General features: G+C 41.1%; 1 protein-coding gene across 2 annotated transcripts in view; it reads left to right on the forward strand.

The window, feature by feature from the left end:
- Positions 1 to 1,545: 1,545 nt before the first annotated feature.
- The window catches only part of VSTM2A (V-set and transmembrane domain containing 2A), a 29,396-nt gene continuing 12,691 nt past the window's right edge, over positions 1,546 to 18,250 (forward strand). For both annotated transcript variants that reach the window (XM_026096079.2, XM_026096080.2), the window contains exons 1-4: positions 1,546 to 2,037; positions 4,268 to 4,434; positions 5,168 to 5,218; positions 8,759 to 9,095. In XM_026096079.2, the coding sequence (XP_025951864.1) occupies positions 1,959 to 2,037; positions 4,268 to 4,434; positions 5,168 to 5,218; positions 8,759 to 9,095 (634 nt within the window). In that variant the 5' untranslated portion in view covers positions 1,546 to 1,958. The remainder of the gene's footprint in view (positions 2,038 to 4,267; positions 4,435 to 5,167; positions 5,219 to 8,758; positions 9,096 to 18,250) is intronic.

The raw sequence follows: 18,250 nt of genomic DNA on the forward strand, positions 1-18,250 counted from the left end.
TTTGCAGATTTTCTTTGGTTTTGGATACATCCATCATGACCTCCTCTAAAGTAATTAAAACTCTAGGGTAACAGAAAATCTTTCAGGTGACATAATTGTTTTCTTATTTGGGGGAACATTTTAAGCATTTCAACTATATTTGACATATTGTACTCATTTTTTACTGAGAATTATTACTATGCTTAAAATATGACATCAATGGAATAGACCACTATCAAGGGGAAATATCTCCTTCAGTTATATAAATAATGATGGGAACCCATGTGGTTATAAAACAAATAAATGTTAAAATGAAGATAAAAGGGTCTTTTTTCCAGTCAGACAACATTAATTCTGTGAAAGAGATCTCTGCAGCTATGTCAGATGTCTTGTTTGCAGGCAATAATTTGGATGGTGTACTAAGTAAGGTGAAAGTTGCGTCTTGTACCATTGTGGAGCTGCTGCACTCCCATTGCTAGGAATAACAGAACCTGTCCAAATGCTTCACCCAATAGAAAAACATACTGTCCATATGAATAAAATACTCTTTAATTTGCCCCTGTTTATATCTTTTTAGTCTGTGATTAGCAGTTAAGATGAGCTGTTTAGCAGTCTGAATGACTATAAGGCACTCTGTTTAGATTCTATGTAGTCTTTGCTTCAGCCTTGTAAAGGTATTGGTGCCTGCTTAGTGCAACAAGCACTTTCTAGATGGCTTCTTACTATAAGCAGCACTATGATTTTAGTCAGAGAACTTCCCTCAGTGCAGTTGTTTCTCATGGTGTTTTGAACACCTAATACAGTCAAGGTTAGCCTCTCATCTAAATAGTATTAGTATACATAGATAAAAAGCAGGGGAGAGAGAAGGAAACATTCACTGCAGGAGAAAGCATTCCTTAATATGTTGTAAACACCTTCTCTGCTGTACACACACATTTTTTTTACTATGACTCATCTATAGGATATCAAAATCCATTTTTTTCTAGCTAAATAAATTTTCTCCCTAGAAATCTATACAAATCCATGTATCCTAAGCACATTTTAAGTACTGTCCTCTTCATGTGTCTTTGAAGACAAAATGCACAACATTTTAATGTAAGATGCTAGGAGCATAGTTATTTGCAGCAGTCAATAGCAAGTGCAGTAGCATAACTGGTAACTATTTTCCCCTCAGATCCCGTAAGAGGGAGAGAAAAAGGAGAAAACAGAAACAGCTTAACTCACCAAAAATCAAACCACTGCATTGCCCTCTTAGCCACTGAGTGTTTTGGGATGTAAGACCGAAGATTACATCAGTACAATAAAGGCTCCCTGCTCTCTCAACAATCACAAGCTGTATGCTGTGCAAAACAAAAAAAAAAAAAAAAAGGCAGCTTTTCACGAGCATGTGAACCAGTAGAAATCAGAACAGGTAGAGAACAAGGAGAGAGGGAAGGGTTAAAGGCATCATCGCAGCCATTAGAGGGAAAAGTTGAAGTAATACAAGCACAGTAGACTTCTCTTCTTCCCCACCCCCATCCCTCCTCCTCCTCCTCCTTCTTTCCCCCACTCCCCACTTCCCAAGCCGGATCACTGTTTAGGGAGGGCAGTCATCACACCATCCTGAGCAGCAGGAGCTGACGTTGGATGGAGCTGCCAGGTAGCTGAAAAAAGGCACAGAAAGCAGCTGATACCCACTTTTCAACAGGGTTTTTTTTTTAGTCTGAATCTGGACTTCAAGCAATGCAGCGCCTGAGACAGCTCATCTAAACCTCACTGTATTGCAATACTCGCTCTTTCCAAAGAAAAAGACTCCACTGAGTAGCAGAATGCTGCCAGTGCCGCAGCTAGGGCTACAATACAGCGCCTTTTTGTAACATTTTTAAATCTCCTTCTGCTCATATAATAGATACATACATACACACATATATAAATTCTTCCTTTTTTTGAGAGCACCTTTGGCTTTTGTTACCCTGATGTGACTTTTTCCTCGTCTTGGAATGATGGGCATCTTTCTGGCTTATGTTGGATTCATTTTCTTTTCAGTTATGTATATTCAACAAGGACTTTCTACCCAAGGTAAGATTGCTTGCTGTCAAATATGTGCGCGTGTGTTTTCTTGCTGAAACAGAGTGAGAACAGGATTTGGGGGAGGGGGGAGTGGTGAAGATAAAAAAGAAGAAAAACAACCACTGTGGAGAGGAGAAAAGGATGCCAAGCATTAGGCTTAAATTTGGCTTAAAATGGTCTGTAAATAGGAACAGAAGGGAGAAGTTTCCCAAAGTGGGAATAAAACAGACTTTTTTTACTTGGCTGCAAAGAGGGAAATGAAGCACCTTGCAAAAGAGTAAAGGGCTGGTAGTGAATGGACATATACACATTTTGATTGTGCATGTTTGTGCGTATGTATGCAAGCATACAATAAACATCTACCCGTGCATGCATAATTGCTGCATTCATACCGAGTACCGGATGGCTAAATCTACTGCCTCCCTTAAAATATTGCAGTCTTCCTCGGCGCTGCGTCCCCTTTCCCCTCCAATCACCCTGAGATCCTCAGTCAGACCTTCGCTTCCATTTGGTGACTATGTGTATTTCTCCAAGAAAAAAAAAAGGAAAAGAAAAAAAAAAATCGACCTCTCTGAAGACCTCCCCGCCGCCACCTTCCTCCCTCCCCGCCGAAAGGCGCGCCTTGCATTTCAAGCAGCCCCGGCGCTGCAGGAGCCAGTTGCTTGGGACCTCGAGGGCTGCGGCGGCGCTGTCAGCACCATGGACAGATCGCGCGAGGCCGCCCCCGCCCCTGCCCGCTGCCCCTGCACGCCGCCCCCTGCCCAATCCCCCTGCCCCTGCCCAGTCCCCCCTGCCCCCTGCCCGCCGCCCCTGCCCGTGCTCGCTGCCGGCAGCTACACGGGGCTCCGGGAGCGCGGGGGGCTGCGCTTGGCAGGGCAGCAGCAGAGGGTGGTGGCGATATTCCCCACTCCACTCGCACGCGCTGACCAGGAGGGGAAGGAGAAAAAATAAATAAATTTAAAAAAAAACCCAAACTTGTTACAAGCGCCGTGTATGCAAAACACAAAGCCCTTTTGTCTGTTTAACTAGGTGACCAGCAATTGCCTACTGTAGGGGGAGGGAGGAAGAAGGGACACCGTGAAATAAAAAGCTAGCAGCTTTGCTGAGCATCTGTTTCCAAGCACAAGTATAAAAGCAAAGCAAGTAAAACTCGTTGAGCGTATTCCCAAATTACCCCACCAATTCCAGGTTACGAAGACTGGATGAGGAGACACAGGGGAGGACACATTAGTAATATTTCCTTCACATCATAATATGCTCCAGTCAACCTGTAACAACACACAACAGAAAGCAATACTGCAGGTCTTTCCAAATTTTCCTCTTCTTAAAACACAAGCTTTACTTACTATGCTGTTTGGCAGTAGTCCCCCCTTGCCTGAGTTTCATTAGCTTGCACAATTTTAAAGTGAGTTATACAAAAGGCTGAGAAGGAAATGAAGATTGAGACTTAAAGAAATACTGGTGTCCTGGACTATGCCCATCGGGATTACTTTCTAAACCTGGCAGTGGTACATTGAGATAGGCAAATCTGGTTAAAGGACCAGTATGCAAAGGTGAAGGTTAGCTCTAGGAAGTGTCTGTCAGGACAAAGACTTAGAAGATGTATTGCTTCTTGATCTGATCATGTAAGCGGAGGCTCTCAGAAAAAATAAGTTACATGCATAAAGCCTTTGAAATAAGCATTTTGATGAGTGATCATATAAACATTTTGATGAGTGGTCATAACCCACGCTTCCGAACGGTGCCCATTCTATTATGCATTTCAGCTAGCCACAGAAGGTTTAACAATTCACATGTTTCAAGCTCAACCCTAAAAAACACAATAAATCAGCTAGCCTGATTTTCTTCCTCTTTCAAATTGGTCTTGCACTAAACCCCTCAGTGAGTTTGGTGAAATACTGCATTCTGCCCTAGGGTATTCGGTCCTAATTACATGTAACTGTATCGACCCACGGTAGCAAGTGGTGGGGTCTGTAGCATTCCCATGAGCAGAGCTTAGAGTACAAGGTGGATTTGTACCTTGGGGAGAAAATGTAAACTTCAGTGATTGACCAGGGGAGTTAATGTGTGGGGAAACCAGAGAAGCAGAAAAGAGAAGGAATGAGGAAAGGAAAACAGAGAAAAGAATGAAAAAAGGGGGGAGGGGGGAGACAGGAGGAAAAAAGGCAACAGATAAAGGAGAGAACAAATGGTGTGCAGATAACAAGAGATCCCAAAAAGCTATGCATTTGTTTTGCAGCAAAATTCACTGAGTTCCCCCGAAATGTCACGGCCACTGAAGGGCAGAACGTGGAGATGTCATGTGCTTTCCAAAGCGGCTCCTCTTCGGTATACCTTGAAATCCAGTGGTGGTTTCTGCGGGCAGCTGAGGACCAAGAGGCTGGAGCCGAGGTGACAGGCACTCAGGTACTAATGCTCTGCATGGGGTCCCCTTTCCGAGCAACCAAACCACCTGGGAACACCACAGGAGACAGAGTGAAGAGAAAGGGAAGGAAAGAGAGAAAGGGGGATGGGAGACTGAGGAACGAGAGGTGGTTCCGGATCTCCCCAGAGACTTAATTTGGACCATGAAATAGCAGCATAGGAACCTGCAGAGAAAAATACCCACTTCAAGTGATGGCACCTTTGGTGCCTGTCACTCTCAGGACGGCGCTGGGGACATTCACAAAACCACAAGGATTTCCAACGAGTGATTTTTTTTTTTTCTCTCTCGTTTTCCCTTTGGAGAGCAGTTGGTCAGGGACTGCTCCTTGTGGGAATTTTTATATCCCGAACGGAAAGATCTTACATGGGCACCCTGATTTACGGTTGATGCAACCAAATTTGCACCCGTAATGCAGCTGCCGCGGGAGCGCACACGCCTTTTGATCTGGGGGGCGGGGGGACCCAAACAAGCCAACAACCCAAACAACAGGGCGGTTTCAGCCTTCCAAGCCGAGCAGAGGCGGCCGTGTCCCCTAACGCTGCCTTCCAGGGAGCCTCATTCCCCCTCGCCTCCCCCCAGCAGGTGGCACCCGCGGCGCGCCGCTCCGCGCCCGTCGGCCGGGCTCCGCGGCGGGGCGGCTCCGCGGCGCCCCCGGCGGGCGGGCGGGCGGGCGGGGGGCGGCAGGCGACCCAGGGCCGTCTCCTCTCCTTGCAGGTGGAGCTCTTGCCCGAGCGGGACTTGGACAGCGACGGCACCAAGATAAGTGTAAGTGGCCCCGCAGGGAGCCTGCGCCACGCCGTGCGAGGCAGCATCGCTGCAGCCTTCTCGGGCCGCAGGAGAAGGACGGGGAGGGCGAGGGAGAGAGGAGCCCCCCGGACGCAGGGAAGGCCCTGTCCGGCTCCCGGCCCCCAACCCCAGCAGCCACCGCCAGCCCTGCCTGCCGCCATGACCTCCTCGGGGAAGGCACCCCAGCAGTGCAGCGAGGCTGCCCCCCACCCCTGCCTCCTCGCCGCACCTGCTTTACGAACACAGGCCTGGGGGCTGCTGAAAGCCCACTGCCCCTCTCTGCCCCTGCCTTGCCGCCCGGAGCAGGGGCTGCCAGGATAGCCCTTGCCCACGGAGCCTGCAGCCCTGGGGATCCCAGGGGATGGAGGCGTCAGCAAGCGAGGCAAAGCCCGCGGGGTGGGCTTGCGGGTCCTCCGTTTCCACCAGGGAGGCAGACACCCCATAGCCATCCTTTAGCTCTTGCCTCCATCTACCCTGGACAACTGCTGGGTCTGCCTGTGCCTTCCAAGGTTGGTCTTAAGGCTGAAACTCGGCTTTGAAGCTGCACTTTGTTTCAGTGTGGTGGACAGCTATTTAAATGGGTGTTTTCACAGCTTCATGCCCACTGGTAGAAAAAAACTCTTTCTGTAGCTCAGAAAATCTTTGGACAAGACCACTCTGTTGGGAGTAATCTCTGTTCTTCACCACAGACTCTACTTCTGAGGAAAGTGGGTTTCTGATACCAGAGTTAACTATCTGCTATTTGGAGATCAAACCAAAATGTCTTCTCAAAGTCGTAAGCAACATTGTTCCAGCCCTTGTCCAGGGAAAGGACACAAGGGCCTTCTCCCATTGCACACCCATAATCCAAGCCAGGCAAAGCGACAACCCCAGCCTCAGAAGAGCTCGGACCCTGCTCCATCAGCATCCCAACAAATGTACAGAAGTGGGGTCGTGGTGTGGTGCTCACTGCACTGGAAATAGATACTTACCAGATCCTGCAGCCCGAGTATTTCCTATGAGCTCCAAAGGGGTTTTTCCCTCAGATGCAAACCCTTAGGAAATGCCTTCCAACAGCATCCAAGGCTTTAACTATCAGCAAAGCTTAAAATAGCAACAGATACAAGCATTTTTGTTTAATACTTCACTCCTCTCTTCAATGCCTACAAATAATTAACCAAGTAATTAAAGATAGGTCTAAGTGCAGTTAGGTAGAGCTGAAGGGCATTTATAAATTAGAATAGATGCATGTTATATTCAGTACCGTACATATTTTGGCCATACTAACATTTCCCATGGTACTCTTCACCCTACGTTATAAATCATTTGTGTCATGGACCACATCTTCAGCTACATTTGCAGACCACCTTACAAATGAGAACCAGATGTGGCCTTTGGAAAAAATTCCACTAGACATACTGCTAGCAGCAAATTTATTCCTTATCAATGCTAGCTCATTCCAAATTCCCACAACAATCCATAAGATCTGTGACACAGTATGAGCTGTAAAGCTTGTCCCATCTTTCAAGTTAAAAATCTCTCTTTCTCTCATTATGTATGCTAATCACTCATGATGGGGCATTTATATAGTGCTTCTATAAGCTTGTGTAAAACATATTTTATACGTGCAATAAAAAAGTCAACATTAGGTTGACAGTCTAAATAGACTTTCTATAAAAGTAGCCTTTTTTTCTTGGAGGCATACATAGAATCTCTGTTAATATTAATGGCAATTATCTTCATGAAGAGGAGAATAGGCTTTTAAGTGCATCTGGTAAATTCTTATCAAGCAATGATAAAATATGGGAACTGGGTTTTAAAGCTGTGCTGAAATACACCATTTCTATTGGTTTTAAATGATAATTGGCTATAAATTGAAACCATGCTTGCATGCTGTCTGCAATCATTTCTAAATTTTAAATGCAAACCCCCAAACAAATTCTGCTCTCTATCAGTGCTGTGCAATACTGCTAACTTTGCAGATAAACGTATGGGGGCAAATGAAGGCAGAATACGACCTACAGATCTCTTTCCATTCAGATGGCTCATACAAAACTTCTTTAATCCTCTTGCTTGAGGATGAGCTGTTCAGTAGAGATCTATTATTATTGAATATGGTTTAAATAACTATCCAGTACTTTCTGTGTAATTAATATTGCATATGTTATGCCTGAAAGCATGCAATCCATACTTTCAACTCAGTTTGCCAAATATAAATTCAGAGCTGGATATAACACTATAGGCTGTAAAGCCCATTCACTACCTGAGAGCAGTAATGTATTCACAAGTATTGCTCTTCAATTTATCAAGCAGGCAGAATAACTGCTTTGCCAACAGTGGTGACTATAGTATGCCAAGCTATCAGAAGCAATGTGTTGAGTAATCATCAATAACATGTGCCTAGTTTCAGCCTAACAGTTCTCCATTTTTGTGATCTGCCACATACTCATTACCGTGATTTTTCCCCAGTGCCTGTCGTTTATATGATGCAAAGTAACATTTGTATCTGTATTTATACAATGGTGGAATTAAAGCAGATTCTAGGGTTCCTCAAAACTTAAGCTTTCTGTCCTGCTTTATCCCCTTTCACTGGCTTCCTGTGGGGCAAGAGATATTAATCTAAATACAAAGTAACAGACAATTAATTAAATATAAATTCTCTAAAGTAATGAACATACAGAAAGGAATCTGTTACCTTCCCTAATGTCTCTCAATACCTATCAGACATTTCTGGATGCATAATTTACTCATGTACATTTTAATTATGCAGGATAAAAATACATTACATTATCCTCAGATGTTAAAAGCAGCTAAAGATAAATCAGGAGTCTGATTTTAGCTGACAACTTTGAAAATGTTCTTGGATATGAGTTGCTTTGTATTCTCAAATCATAGAAATGATATATGACTTCTAATAAGTACACACTTATATAAATGAGATGAAAGGAACTACCTCACACAAGATGTCTTCTTGTGCTTAATAAACAAAAAATATCAAAGGTTTGGATATACACCTGAATGAGACAAATTGACTGACAAATATGCAATTTCAATACAGTGAGGAGTAAAGCTAATCTAATAAATTGTTAAAGAAGTTTAAATATTGGCAAACGTCTCCAACAAAGTTGTTAATGCAGTGGTTCAAAAGCTGAATTATTCAATAAAGCCAACTAACTGGAAAGGTTTAACTGAAGAAATGCCTGAAGAAATATCAGGTTTATAAAAGAGTGCTCATTAAAAATGTTCATGATCTTAAGCAATTAAAAGGAATGAGCAAGGTAGTTTGGGTTATTTGTCTGAGGCCAATTAACATTTCAGACCATACCATTAAAACAGTTTGGGAAAGAAGACATCAGATATCCTTAAAGAAGCAAATAGTCAAACCCATCCTTGATGTAACTTCCCTGCAGTAAGCATAATCACACGACTGATTAATTTGGTACTTGGTCTTCTCTGGATAGGCTTTACATCAGTAGAGTCTTCCCAGAGAAGGAATTATAATAGCTGATACCTTGGTTTTTGTTCTTGGAAAATTTGCAGACAGTGAAAGTACAAGGGAATGACATCTCCCACAAGCTGCAGATTTCAAAAGTGAGAAAAAAGGATGAAGGCTTGTATGAGTGCAGGGTGACAGATGCCAACTACGGAGACCTTCAGGAATACAAGGCCCAGGCATTTCTCAAAGTCAATGCTAACAGCCACTCTCGGCGAATGCAAGCCTTTGAGGCATCTCCAATGTGGTTGCAAGACATGAAACCTCGCAAAAACATCTCAGCAGCTGTTCCAAGTAGCATCCACAACTCTGCCAATCAGCGTGTGCGTGCCACCTCCAGCCCTGAAGCAGCAGCCAAAATCCCCAAACAAAGTCCACAATCAGGTATGGTAAAGCATTTTGAGCATTTCATTTGATTGCTTACCAGCATGTAAAAGGAGGATAACTCAACAAGATAACCAGGAGTTGTGACTAGGAAGATTGTGATGATCATTTATTCCTCCTTCTTCCTGGCCCAATCCTTCCTGGCATCTCTTTCCCTCCCAAGAGATGAAAAATAAGCTTTGGGGCAAAAGAAACAAAAAAAAACCATTAAATTCCTGTATGTGGCATTCATCTCACCTGGCTTTATCCATCTAAGGTCAGGTCTTTAATCTAAGTTTAGCATTCCCTGTAACCAGCAGAGAGAGAGAGGCATGTCAAGTGAATGATTCATCCCAGTTTAAGATGGCTGTGCATGATAAATGAAATGAAACACCCATCAGGTAGTGTTTCTTCCTAGATTAATTTAGTTCAGTCACCTAACTTTTATACCTCCAACATGAGGTGAAATGAACCTACTTTTAGTATCAGTCCTATTTTCAAAAGGAATTAGGCTTCTAAAGGTCTAAACAGACCACAGATATGCACTTTTTAATGGGGTTTCGACAATTTTTTTCTCTTATGTAGGCTTTAGGAAGAGTTTCACAAGGAATGCGGGTTTGTCATCTTTAGCAGTGTGACAACACATTTTGAATCAAGCATTAAAATGGCAATGCCTCAACTGTTTGCCACACAGAAATTGACTACTACACATTTGTCTGGAAATTTTCATACATCATTGTATAAATGACCTACATTGCTTATCTTTGCATTTGCTACATTGATACAGTAAATTCTACAGTTATGCAAAGGTACCTAGATCTACAGGAGGTGACACTGTTCACCACTGTAGGACGGCAGTAGTGAGAGGGACAGGATAAAGAAATTAGACATGTTGTAAAGGACCAAAATTTTTCTGGAAAACAAGTTGTGCAAGTTAAAGCATCTTGAGGTTATTTCTGTTTATACTGAGGTCCCATCTTGGCAAGACAGGTGGTCACCACCTAGCTTAAAACACATAGTAAAAGCTGACCCAGTTTGTTCTGATTCTTCATTTTTCTGCTGGCAAATGCCATGTCATCAAAACCAAAACTGGGAATACAACAAATTCCATAGCACACCTACAGTTAAATCCCTTTTGTCTTACAGGCAAACTTAGAGAAAAAAAAATTTTGATAATATATTTCATTTACAGAGTGGAACAATCTGTTTATTCATATGAAAATTATTGTTGTTGCTATTATAAAAGATGATGCACAGACTGTCGCCATTTACCTCTGTATGTGTAAAATCTTTTATTATTATTATTTAAAACTTACATTTAGTTCTCTTTAAATTGATTTAAAATCATCATTTTACAATCACCGTCCTTTCACAGAAATGTATAAACCTCTTATTTTCCATTTGACCCATACATAGACTTGTCCATAAAATGAAAACTCTGCTTTCTGGTCAGTGCTATGTGAAATCAATTAAACTAGTCACAAGCTTGAGAACTCTACAGCTACAGATTACACTGAATTGGGGCCAAAGTGTGCACACATCAGTTAATCCATTAAATCACCTGGATATATAATTGAATTTATAATATCGTTTATGCCTTTGGTCCCACCTATATCTTGCCTGATTATTGGGCATTTGTTTTTTGTGAATTAGTAGGTTATAACATGGAAAGGTCTCTTTAAAGATCATAAAAAACTTCACCTCTATCTTTTTATCTGAGCAAAGATTACTGTAGATCAAGTATAGACAACCCCAATCATAAAGAATTTTAAAATTAAATGTATTAAAACACAGTTTATTTTATTTGTTTTCTGATGGAACACAAATTAATGCTACATTCATCAGAGCTGAAACTCACCTGCTGAAGAAACAAAGATTATACCAGGAAAGCATATGAGGCTTAATTACAATTTAACAGTCACTCACTACACAGTAATTACTGGCGATATTTTTCTTGAGCAACAGTTTAACTTTCAAGAACAAAGATTTACTTTCCTTTTCTTGAGAAAACCTGGGCCTGATTTTCCAGCCTCAGTCTGATTTTAATTTTAACTCCATTTTGCACTCATTCTACACAGACACAAATCCCCACAGAAGCACAAGGCAGTGGGGAGTTTTAGCTCTAAGTAACTTTGAGGAGCAATTTCAGCTGAGGAAGGAGATGAATCAGTTGTGAGACGTCAGAAAAGCAGAAAGGAGATGGCAAAGATAGGCAGGAATGCTGTGAGTGCTCTTTCTTTATCTGGCATCTGATCAATGCACCTTCCTTATACTTTCAATGGGAAAATCCCTTTCTTCTTAAACATTGTGCAAACTATACTTGCATGCATGAGACCACTGTGTGATTACATCACAGGCAAGAAATATATCCATCCAACCTAGAACACAGAAACAGGTTTTAATACAAAATTAGCATTATTACCCAGATGTTCGTGTTTGAAAGACATAGTGAGTGACTGTGATGTGTTTATTCATGGTGAGCAATACATTAACTTCAGCAATATTGTCTGAAGAGAGAAGCAGTATTAACCATAGGTAACTATGTTAAATAACTGCCAGCATTAGAGAGCCAGTGTATGGTTACAGGCAAGCAATAAATTTTCCTACCATGTTCGCGTATTATTACAAAATCCTTTCTACAACAGAGGGAAACGTGATACTGGGAAATTATTGGGAAAGCAGCATTCAGCTGTTTCTGAAGAACTCAGCTATGAACATAAATAGATTGACTCTGATGATATGAATATTTTGTCCCCAAAATTTATATTTGAAAGGTAGATAACACTATTTAATTTGTCCATGCTGAAGCATACTGCAGAATTCTGTGTAATTCCAGTTATTTGTTATCCATACATTTTTATTAGGTAGCTCCAGAAAAGCAGTTGACAGTCACTGCCATTTTGAAGTATCAGCATTTGCCAGCTGAACAGCTATTTCTGCCATTCCCTCACCCAAAAGGGAGAATATCTGCGAAAACCGTCAAGGGGCTATATAGCCAGAGCTGGCAAATTAATGCAGTATGAGGTCCATTTTGCACTACTCTGAAAAGTGAGTATCAAAAAGCCCCCATTTATTATCACTAAAGTAATGGGGATTCAATATAGGAAGAAAAAAAACTAAAGAGAATATCTCCCCCAAATAGTCTTTAGATAATATACTGAGAAGCATTAAAGGTCTACTTCAAAGTCAAAGAAGTCAGGAAAGCAAAAGTCAAAGCTAACACAGCTTGACCCTTTCATTTCATATTCATGGGCTGTAGTAAATGAAGTAAGCCATCACAGCATAACAGGAATCTGAGTAATATGACAGGCTAATCTGCATATATTCAGAAAATGTCCTATGTAGGTGGAGTGACAGACATTTTTTTTCCACATAAATCATAACAACATATCTTAGTCCAAAAGTAAAAGTATGGAGTTATCACAGGGTCCCGTAACTCTAGGCAATGTGTCAATTAACTAGGGTCTAAGAGCCGAAATGAATTCAGTCCACGTGAAAGGAAGCCAAATAATCTACAGGCTGTGCCAAATCTCATTGTTTCATGGATATAAATCTAGCGTAATTCTGATAAGACGCATTCAAGTCACTCAACATTTGTAGAAACACAAAGGGCTGCAGAATTTGATGTGCTGAGAACGTGCATGTCCCCCAAACTCCTCCTGTTCTGCCAAGGCTCTGATAAAGCATTCAAAACCATTAGTTGCTTTCCACACTTGGGCAGATCAGGCTCAGAGAACTCAAGAGGGAATAGCTGCAAATGAGGAAGAGATGTTAGGCCCAATTTCTGAGTGCTTACACACAGCAGATTTCTAGCAACCTTTTGTTCTTTCCTAAAGTAACAAATTTAACCATTGACCTAACTACACGCCAAAACTGTTGCTCTGATGATGGCAGAGTTGCAGTGAGTGACTTGAAAAGCAGCACGAAGGAGAAGAAAGTCTTTACCTAAACCAGAATAACTCGGCTTCTTGGAAGCATAAACCACATCAACAACCTGATCATCAGGCATGAATGCAAAAGAAGAGGATGAAAACACATTTCTTGAGTCTGCTGATACTGATAAACAAATGACATTCCTTCCAGCCTCCACTTTAGCTACAGAATTCAGGAATTCATTATTATCAACCTATTACAAGCGCATTTTTTATGTCCAATTTGGAATCTTCTGGGATATACACCAACTTTTTTTCTTTTTTCATTTTTGGTACATCTCCTTTTAAAGCCAAAGCACAAAAAGCTCTGGAGGCTCCAGCCTCCACCAAGGGGACAGCTGACATTACTGTTTACTTCACTAAGAGAAAGACTGGTTTTTGAAACTGCTTTTTTAGAAGCTGAGTACCCAGAAGGCTAGGAGGCATCACCTGTCACTGCAGTTGTTGCACTGCAAAAAGCCAACTTTCTGTTTTCTTAAGACTCCATGAAAGCAAAAGCAAAATGAGCGTTGCCCTTCTTGTTCTGACTCTTACTCAGCAGCAGTTCTCAGAAAATCTTGAAAAAAGATGATTCAAAGAGTATCCCATTTTACACCTGTATACATTACAATCTTTATTTTTTATTTGAAACTTGCATTTAATTCTCTTTTGCTGAAATGGATCCACTCCATTTTTTTAGCTCTTCTGAAACAATGGAATAAATTATAACCATGTTAATTCATGTAGCCATACTAGCCAGTTAGTTGTTGACCTTGAAGTTGTAAGGATCTTCTGAGGAGTACTACTCTACTCCAAATAACTTCACTGGCAAAGCAAGGAGGTCATGACAGGCGCTAAAAACATTTTTTTAGGCCAGGATTTGCAAAGGAGAATGAACTGGCCACTATCTTGGCTTTCTTTCAAAAAACATACTTAATTTCTTATATGTGTAAACTTAATGATAGAAACAAATGTATACATTTAAATTCCTACTTCTACTACTTCGTCCAACTGAATTTAGTAACAAAATCAACACCATTTGCAGTGGAGTTGGAGTTCTGTCATCACAAGTTAAAAACAGATTCCATAGATCATGCAAGATGGTATCTACTGTCCTCTCTCCTTTTTTTTGTAGCAATCCCTCGCTGACATTCCCCCTCACTGATACTACAGCATTGTTAAATTCCGCTTCCTCTCACAAAAACAGATTCAGAAACTGAGAGGAGGAAGCACTCTCCAACCAGTATGTGCGCGTTTCTATTGTTCTAAGAGTTTGAGCAACTGTTCGATCCCACGTGCTCAGGCCAGACTGAGTTCTGGGCATGCTTAGTTTCAAACATATCCTCCCTGAAATCAGAGAGACTATCTGCATTCTTAACTATGCCCATGGTTAAGCACTAAGGCTGAACTCTAGAAGAAAATCATGCTCTTCTAATATTTGTTGAGATAATCATGGATTCGGACCTCCACAAAAACATATATGGCATCTTCACTGTATAATCCATACCCCTGGTGCTCGTAAAGAAACCTTCATACCCTTCATTAGATAATCACAATCAAGGGTAAGAGGGAATTTCAGAAAGCAGTTTAGGGCAGATCAGAATCAGCCTGCTAAAGGAAAGGGGATTCACTGGCAGATTTCCTTTTTTGTTAGACAGACATAACCTGGACTACTGCTGAACAGTTGCTTTTTCAAATAACTTACAAGTTCTACGTATGAAAACATGGAAAACTGTCTTTGGATGCTGCACTACACATCTGCCTCCCCTGAAGTCAATCCAGAAACAGTGAGGACAAACACAGCAGGAACTATATATTCAAAGTGAAAGAAACTCATCTCACCCTTTCTCCATCTACACTGTTGTTTATCTACACATATGTATGTTGAGATCTTTTCTACTCTGTTAGTATCCTTACCAAGATACTTGGTTATTCATCTACCATTGCTGTGTATGCACTTAATCCCATCTTTTCCTTTTCTTTTGACTATTTACAATGAACCTTTTAGAGTCACCTCACCTTCAGAACAAAGCTGACAAATAAAAATGCAGTAGAGGGCCCACAGAAATTGACTGAATAGAGGAATCACAGTTACGATGACACAACGTGCCTGATATAACTTTCTTTTGCAATTAACCGCTGGAAAGATCACAGATGGACCACACAGTTAGTAAAGACAGAAAAGAAAAGAAAGGAAGAGAAGAAAACAAAAGCTGTTTATGAGCTGTTTGTCAGCTAACTCGAATTGCTTTTCATTGCTGCACAATCAGGCAGCTTGCACTGGGTCATCAGAGATTGCAGCATATGTGACAGGGCCTGCTCTTGAAATAACTGATGGGATTTCCTTGCTTCATAACAAAACCTGTGTGTTACTTCATGCATATACAGCAAAGCAGAGGACATTTTTGCTTGTTTCAGATGAGAAGCAGGAAGCTTCCTGTCTATGGTGCATTACTTCATTCCAAAAATCCTTTGCATCACTTATAATTTTAAAAGAATGGCTTGAATTATCTGCTGGTTGGAATGGATACAACTCCACTGAAGCCAAAAGAATGGCATTTATTTACAATAGCAGAAAAATTGGCTCAAGGACGAGGATAAGAATGAATTCTCTCCCAACTCATAAAGTGAGGGTGAATTGTAAGAAGAATCCAAGCTTTACCCAGCTCACACCATCTGAGGAAGCTTAGAACAGCAAGGCTGTCCGCAAACATAATGAAGGAAAAAAACCCTGAAAACTGCTACTTTCAACTCATTCAGATTCAGGGCTGGGGGTGTGTTTTTGTTCCTTCATTTTTTGTGAGTGTTTGGTTTTATCCTTTCTCTTTGATGGACTTTCTCCTAGCGTTTCTCTTTGAAACCTCAGCCCAGACTAGCTAGAAAGCTCAAGGCTCTTAGTATTTGCTTATTCTCTGGACAGGGATTTTCAATTTGACTAAATAATTCACAAGCTTCAGAGATATTCCAGACACAGAACCTTTTTTACATCTAGAGTAATAATTAATTAATCCTGCTTCGCCGATGATAAAGCTGGATATCATTTTGAAGAACACTGATGATCTTTCCCCCAGCTTTGTGAAGAGAAGACTATGCCCCAACCCCTACATTTTACCTTATCATAAGGAAGTTGCTGTCATACTTTTTGACAGTGCAATTTGCTATCCTGTCTGTTTATGGGTGTTGCAGTCTGATCCGCCTCACTGAAGTTTGTCCCCCACCCACTGATAAATGCTACTGTCTTGGAACAAAGCTGCCTAATGTACTGGAAAGAATAAAAAGATGAAAGCTAACTGCCACAGCCACCATTCCCAGCATGTCACACATAGGATCTGTGTGTTCATCAACAGCAAGAAAAATGCAGATAGCAAATCACCACACTGCTTCTGCTTCCAGTGGTATTTCTACTGCTATTATTCCCTCAGCTACTAGTGTTGCCAGAGACACTGAGGGAGGTGTCTGGCCACCAAATCACAGCCACCATAGAAGCGCCATACCTACTGACAAAACAGGGAAGGGGAAGAAGAATGAAACTCCTGTTAAACATGACTATAGGGCTATGGTGTACCCACCTTCTCCAGTTCATCCTGTGTGACTGAACAAAGTGTTAAATGGACAAGGTATTTTGTCAAGGAGCAAAAATAAGATCATTACGAGGTTAAGAACTGGCAGTAAGTTAGAACTATCTCACAGAGAGCTAAACTTTCAGGTGGTGCAAAACCCTTCAGTAAAATAATACTGATTGGTACTGTTGGAGACTATGGCTACACAGTATCATGTCTGTCTGAAACTCTTACCTACCAAAATGACAGCTCAAATATCTATTTGATGTTGTGTCTAATCCTTCATGTACATACAATATGCATTAATCAGCAACTGTCCTATACCCCAGGAGGCTTTGAATAATGAAGAACATTTCATGACTATGATTGCTCCCACACCTCAGAATTTGGAAGAAAATGGTAAAAAAAATCTGAAATAAAAGTAGAAAAATTCAAAAATTTAGAATGTGAAGAAGATGAAATTAATACAGGATTCAGCACAAATCCTTCAAGCTTCCTTCTAAAAATCCACCATTTTTGAACAAGTGCACAGTGGTTGTAGTGGTGATAGCAAGTTGTATATCTTTATTTGTATCACAGTAAGAGCAAGGCTGAAGGTTATGACTTGTGAACTCTAAGTTAGCTGCTACAGTTTAAGATGCTGCTGCTCTGAAATTCTTGCCTTGCCCTGGATCAGCAGGTATTGTGCCAAACCTGGATGGGAGAAGCGAACAGGTGCCAGCTGCTCAGCTGTCCCAGTTCACAGTCTTGAGTATTAAATTAAGCCAGTGGACTATGACAGACGATAAACTAAAACATTGTGTTGTTTAATGGAACAGATGTAGAGGTGGCACACGTTTGCCTCTGTCACTCCTACTATGGGGGTTTTAATTTCTCAAAGAGGAGGAAGTAGAGAGATGGAGGCACTAACATCTTAAACTGCTCCAGCTAAAACCATTAAGCACACATGAGTCACAGCCCTTAGACGGAGGTATGCTGTTAGTCAGAGGCATTGTTCTAATCTCTATAACAACTACATTATCCATCAGGCAAACAAAGGATTAGAAGAATGGTCCCTGCCTCAAAACACTTACAATCCAGGAATCAGACAGAAGAAAACAGACTGATTAGTCAGATGCGTACAGATAAATGGGAGCTTAGTTGAATTCCATGAAAATAGCTCTTACTGGAATGATACAAGTAGAAGGAGATTAGGTTGACTGTATGTCAAACACAAGCCTAAGCAGTGTCAGGTGTGAAAAGTGAGCAAAGGGATTGAATATCTCATGCTGAAATATTTACAAAGAATGATAATTTTCCTTCTGCCTGGGTTACATTAAGCCTCTTTGTAGAGGCTTACTGTTTTTCTTGGTATGACAGTGCTGTTGAAGATGGCAGAGTAATATTAAGGACCATCCTACTTAAGACTTTGTAATAGATGAAAAGATGAACAGGATGTGAAAAGCACAGGAGAAGGAAGAGATGAATTCAATTACATTTTTCTTCAAATAAAACTTACTTTTTGTAAGCAGCGTTAAGGTATCCTTCAGAAAGGGCACTGTTACCAGTTTAACTGCAATGCTGCATATATCAAATATACACACATTTATTTGTATTACAAAAATATTGAGCAATTTTTGGATGGAGCCACGTTTAGCTACAACAATAGAAGGTTACTAACAAAAAAATAGAAGGTTACTAACAAAAAAATCAATTCAAGAAGAAA

Source organism: Dromaius novaehollandiae, chromosome 2 (assembly GCF_036370855.1).
Source record: "Dromaius novaehollandiae isolate bDroNov1 chromosome 2, bDroNov1.hap1, whole genome shotgun sequence".
NCBI lineage: Eukaryota > Metazoa > Chordata > Aves > Casuariiformes > Dromaiidae > Dromaius > Dromaius novaehollandiae.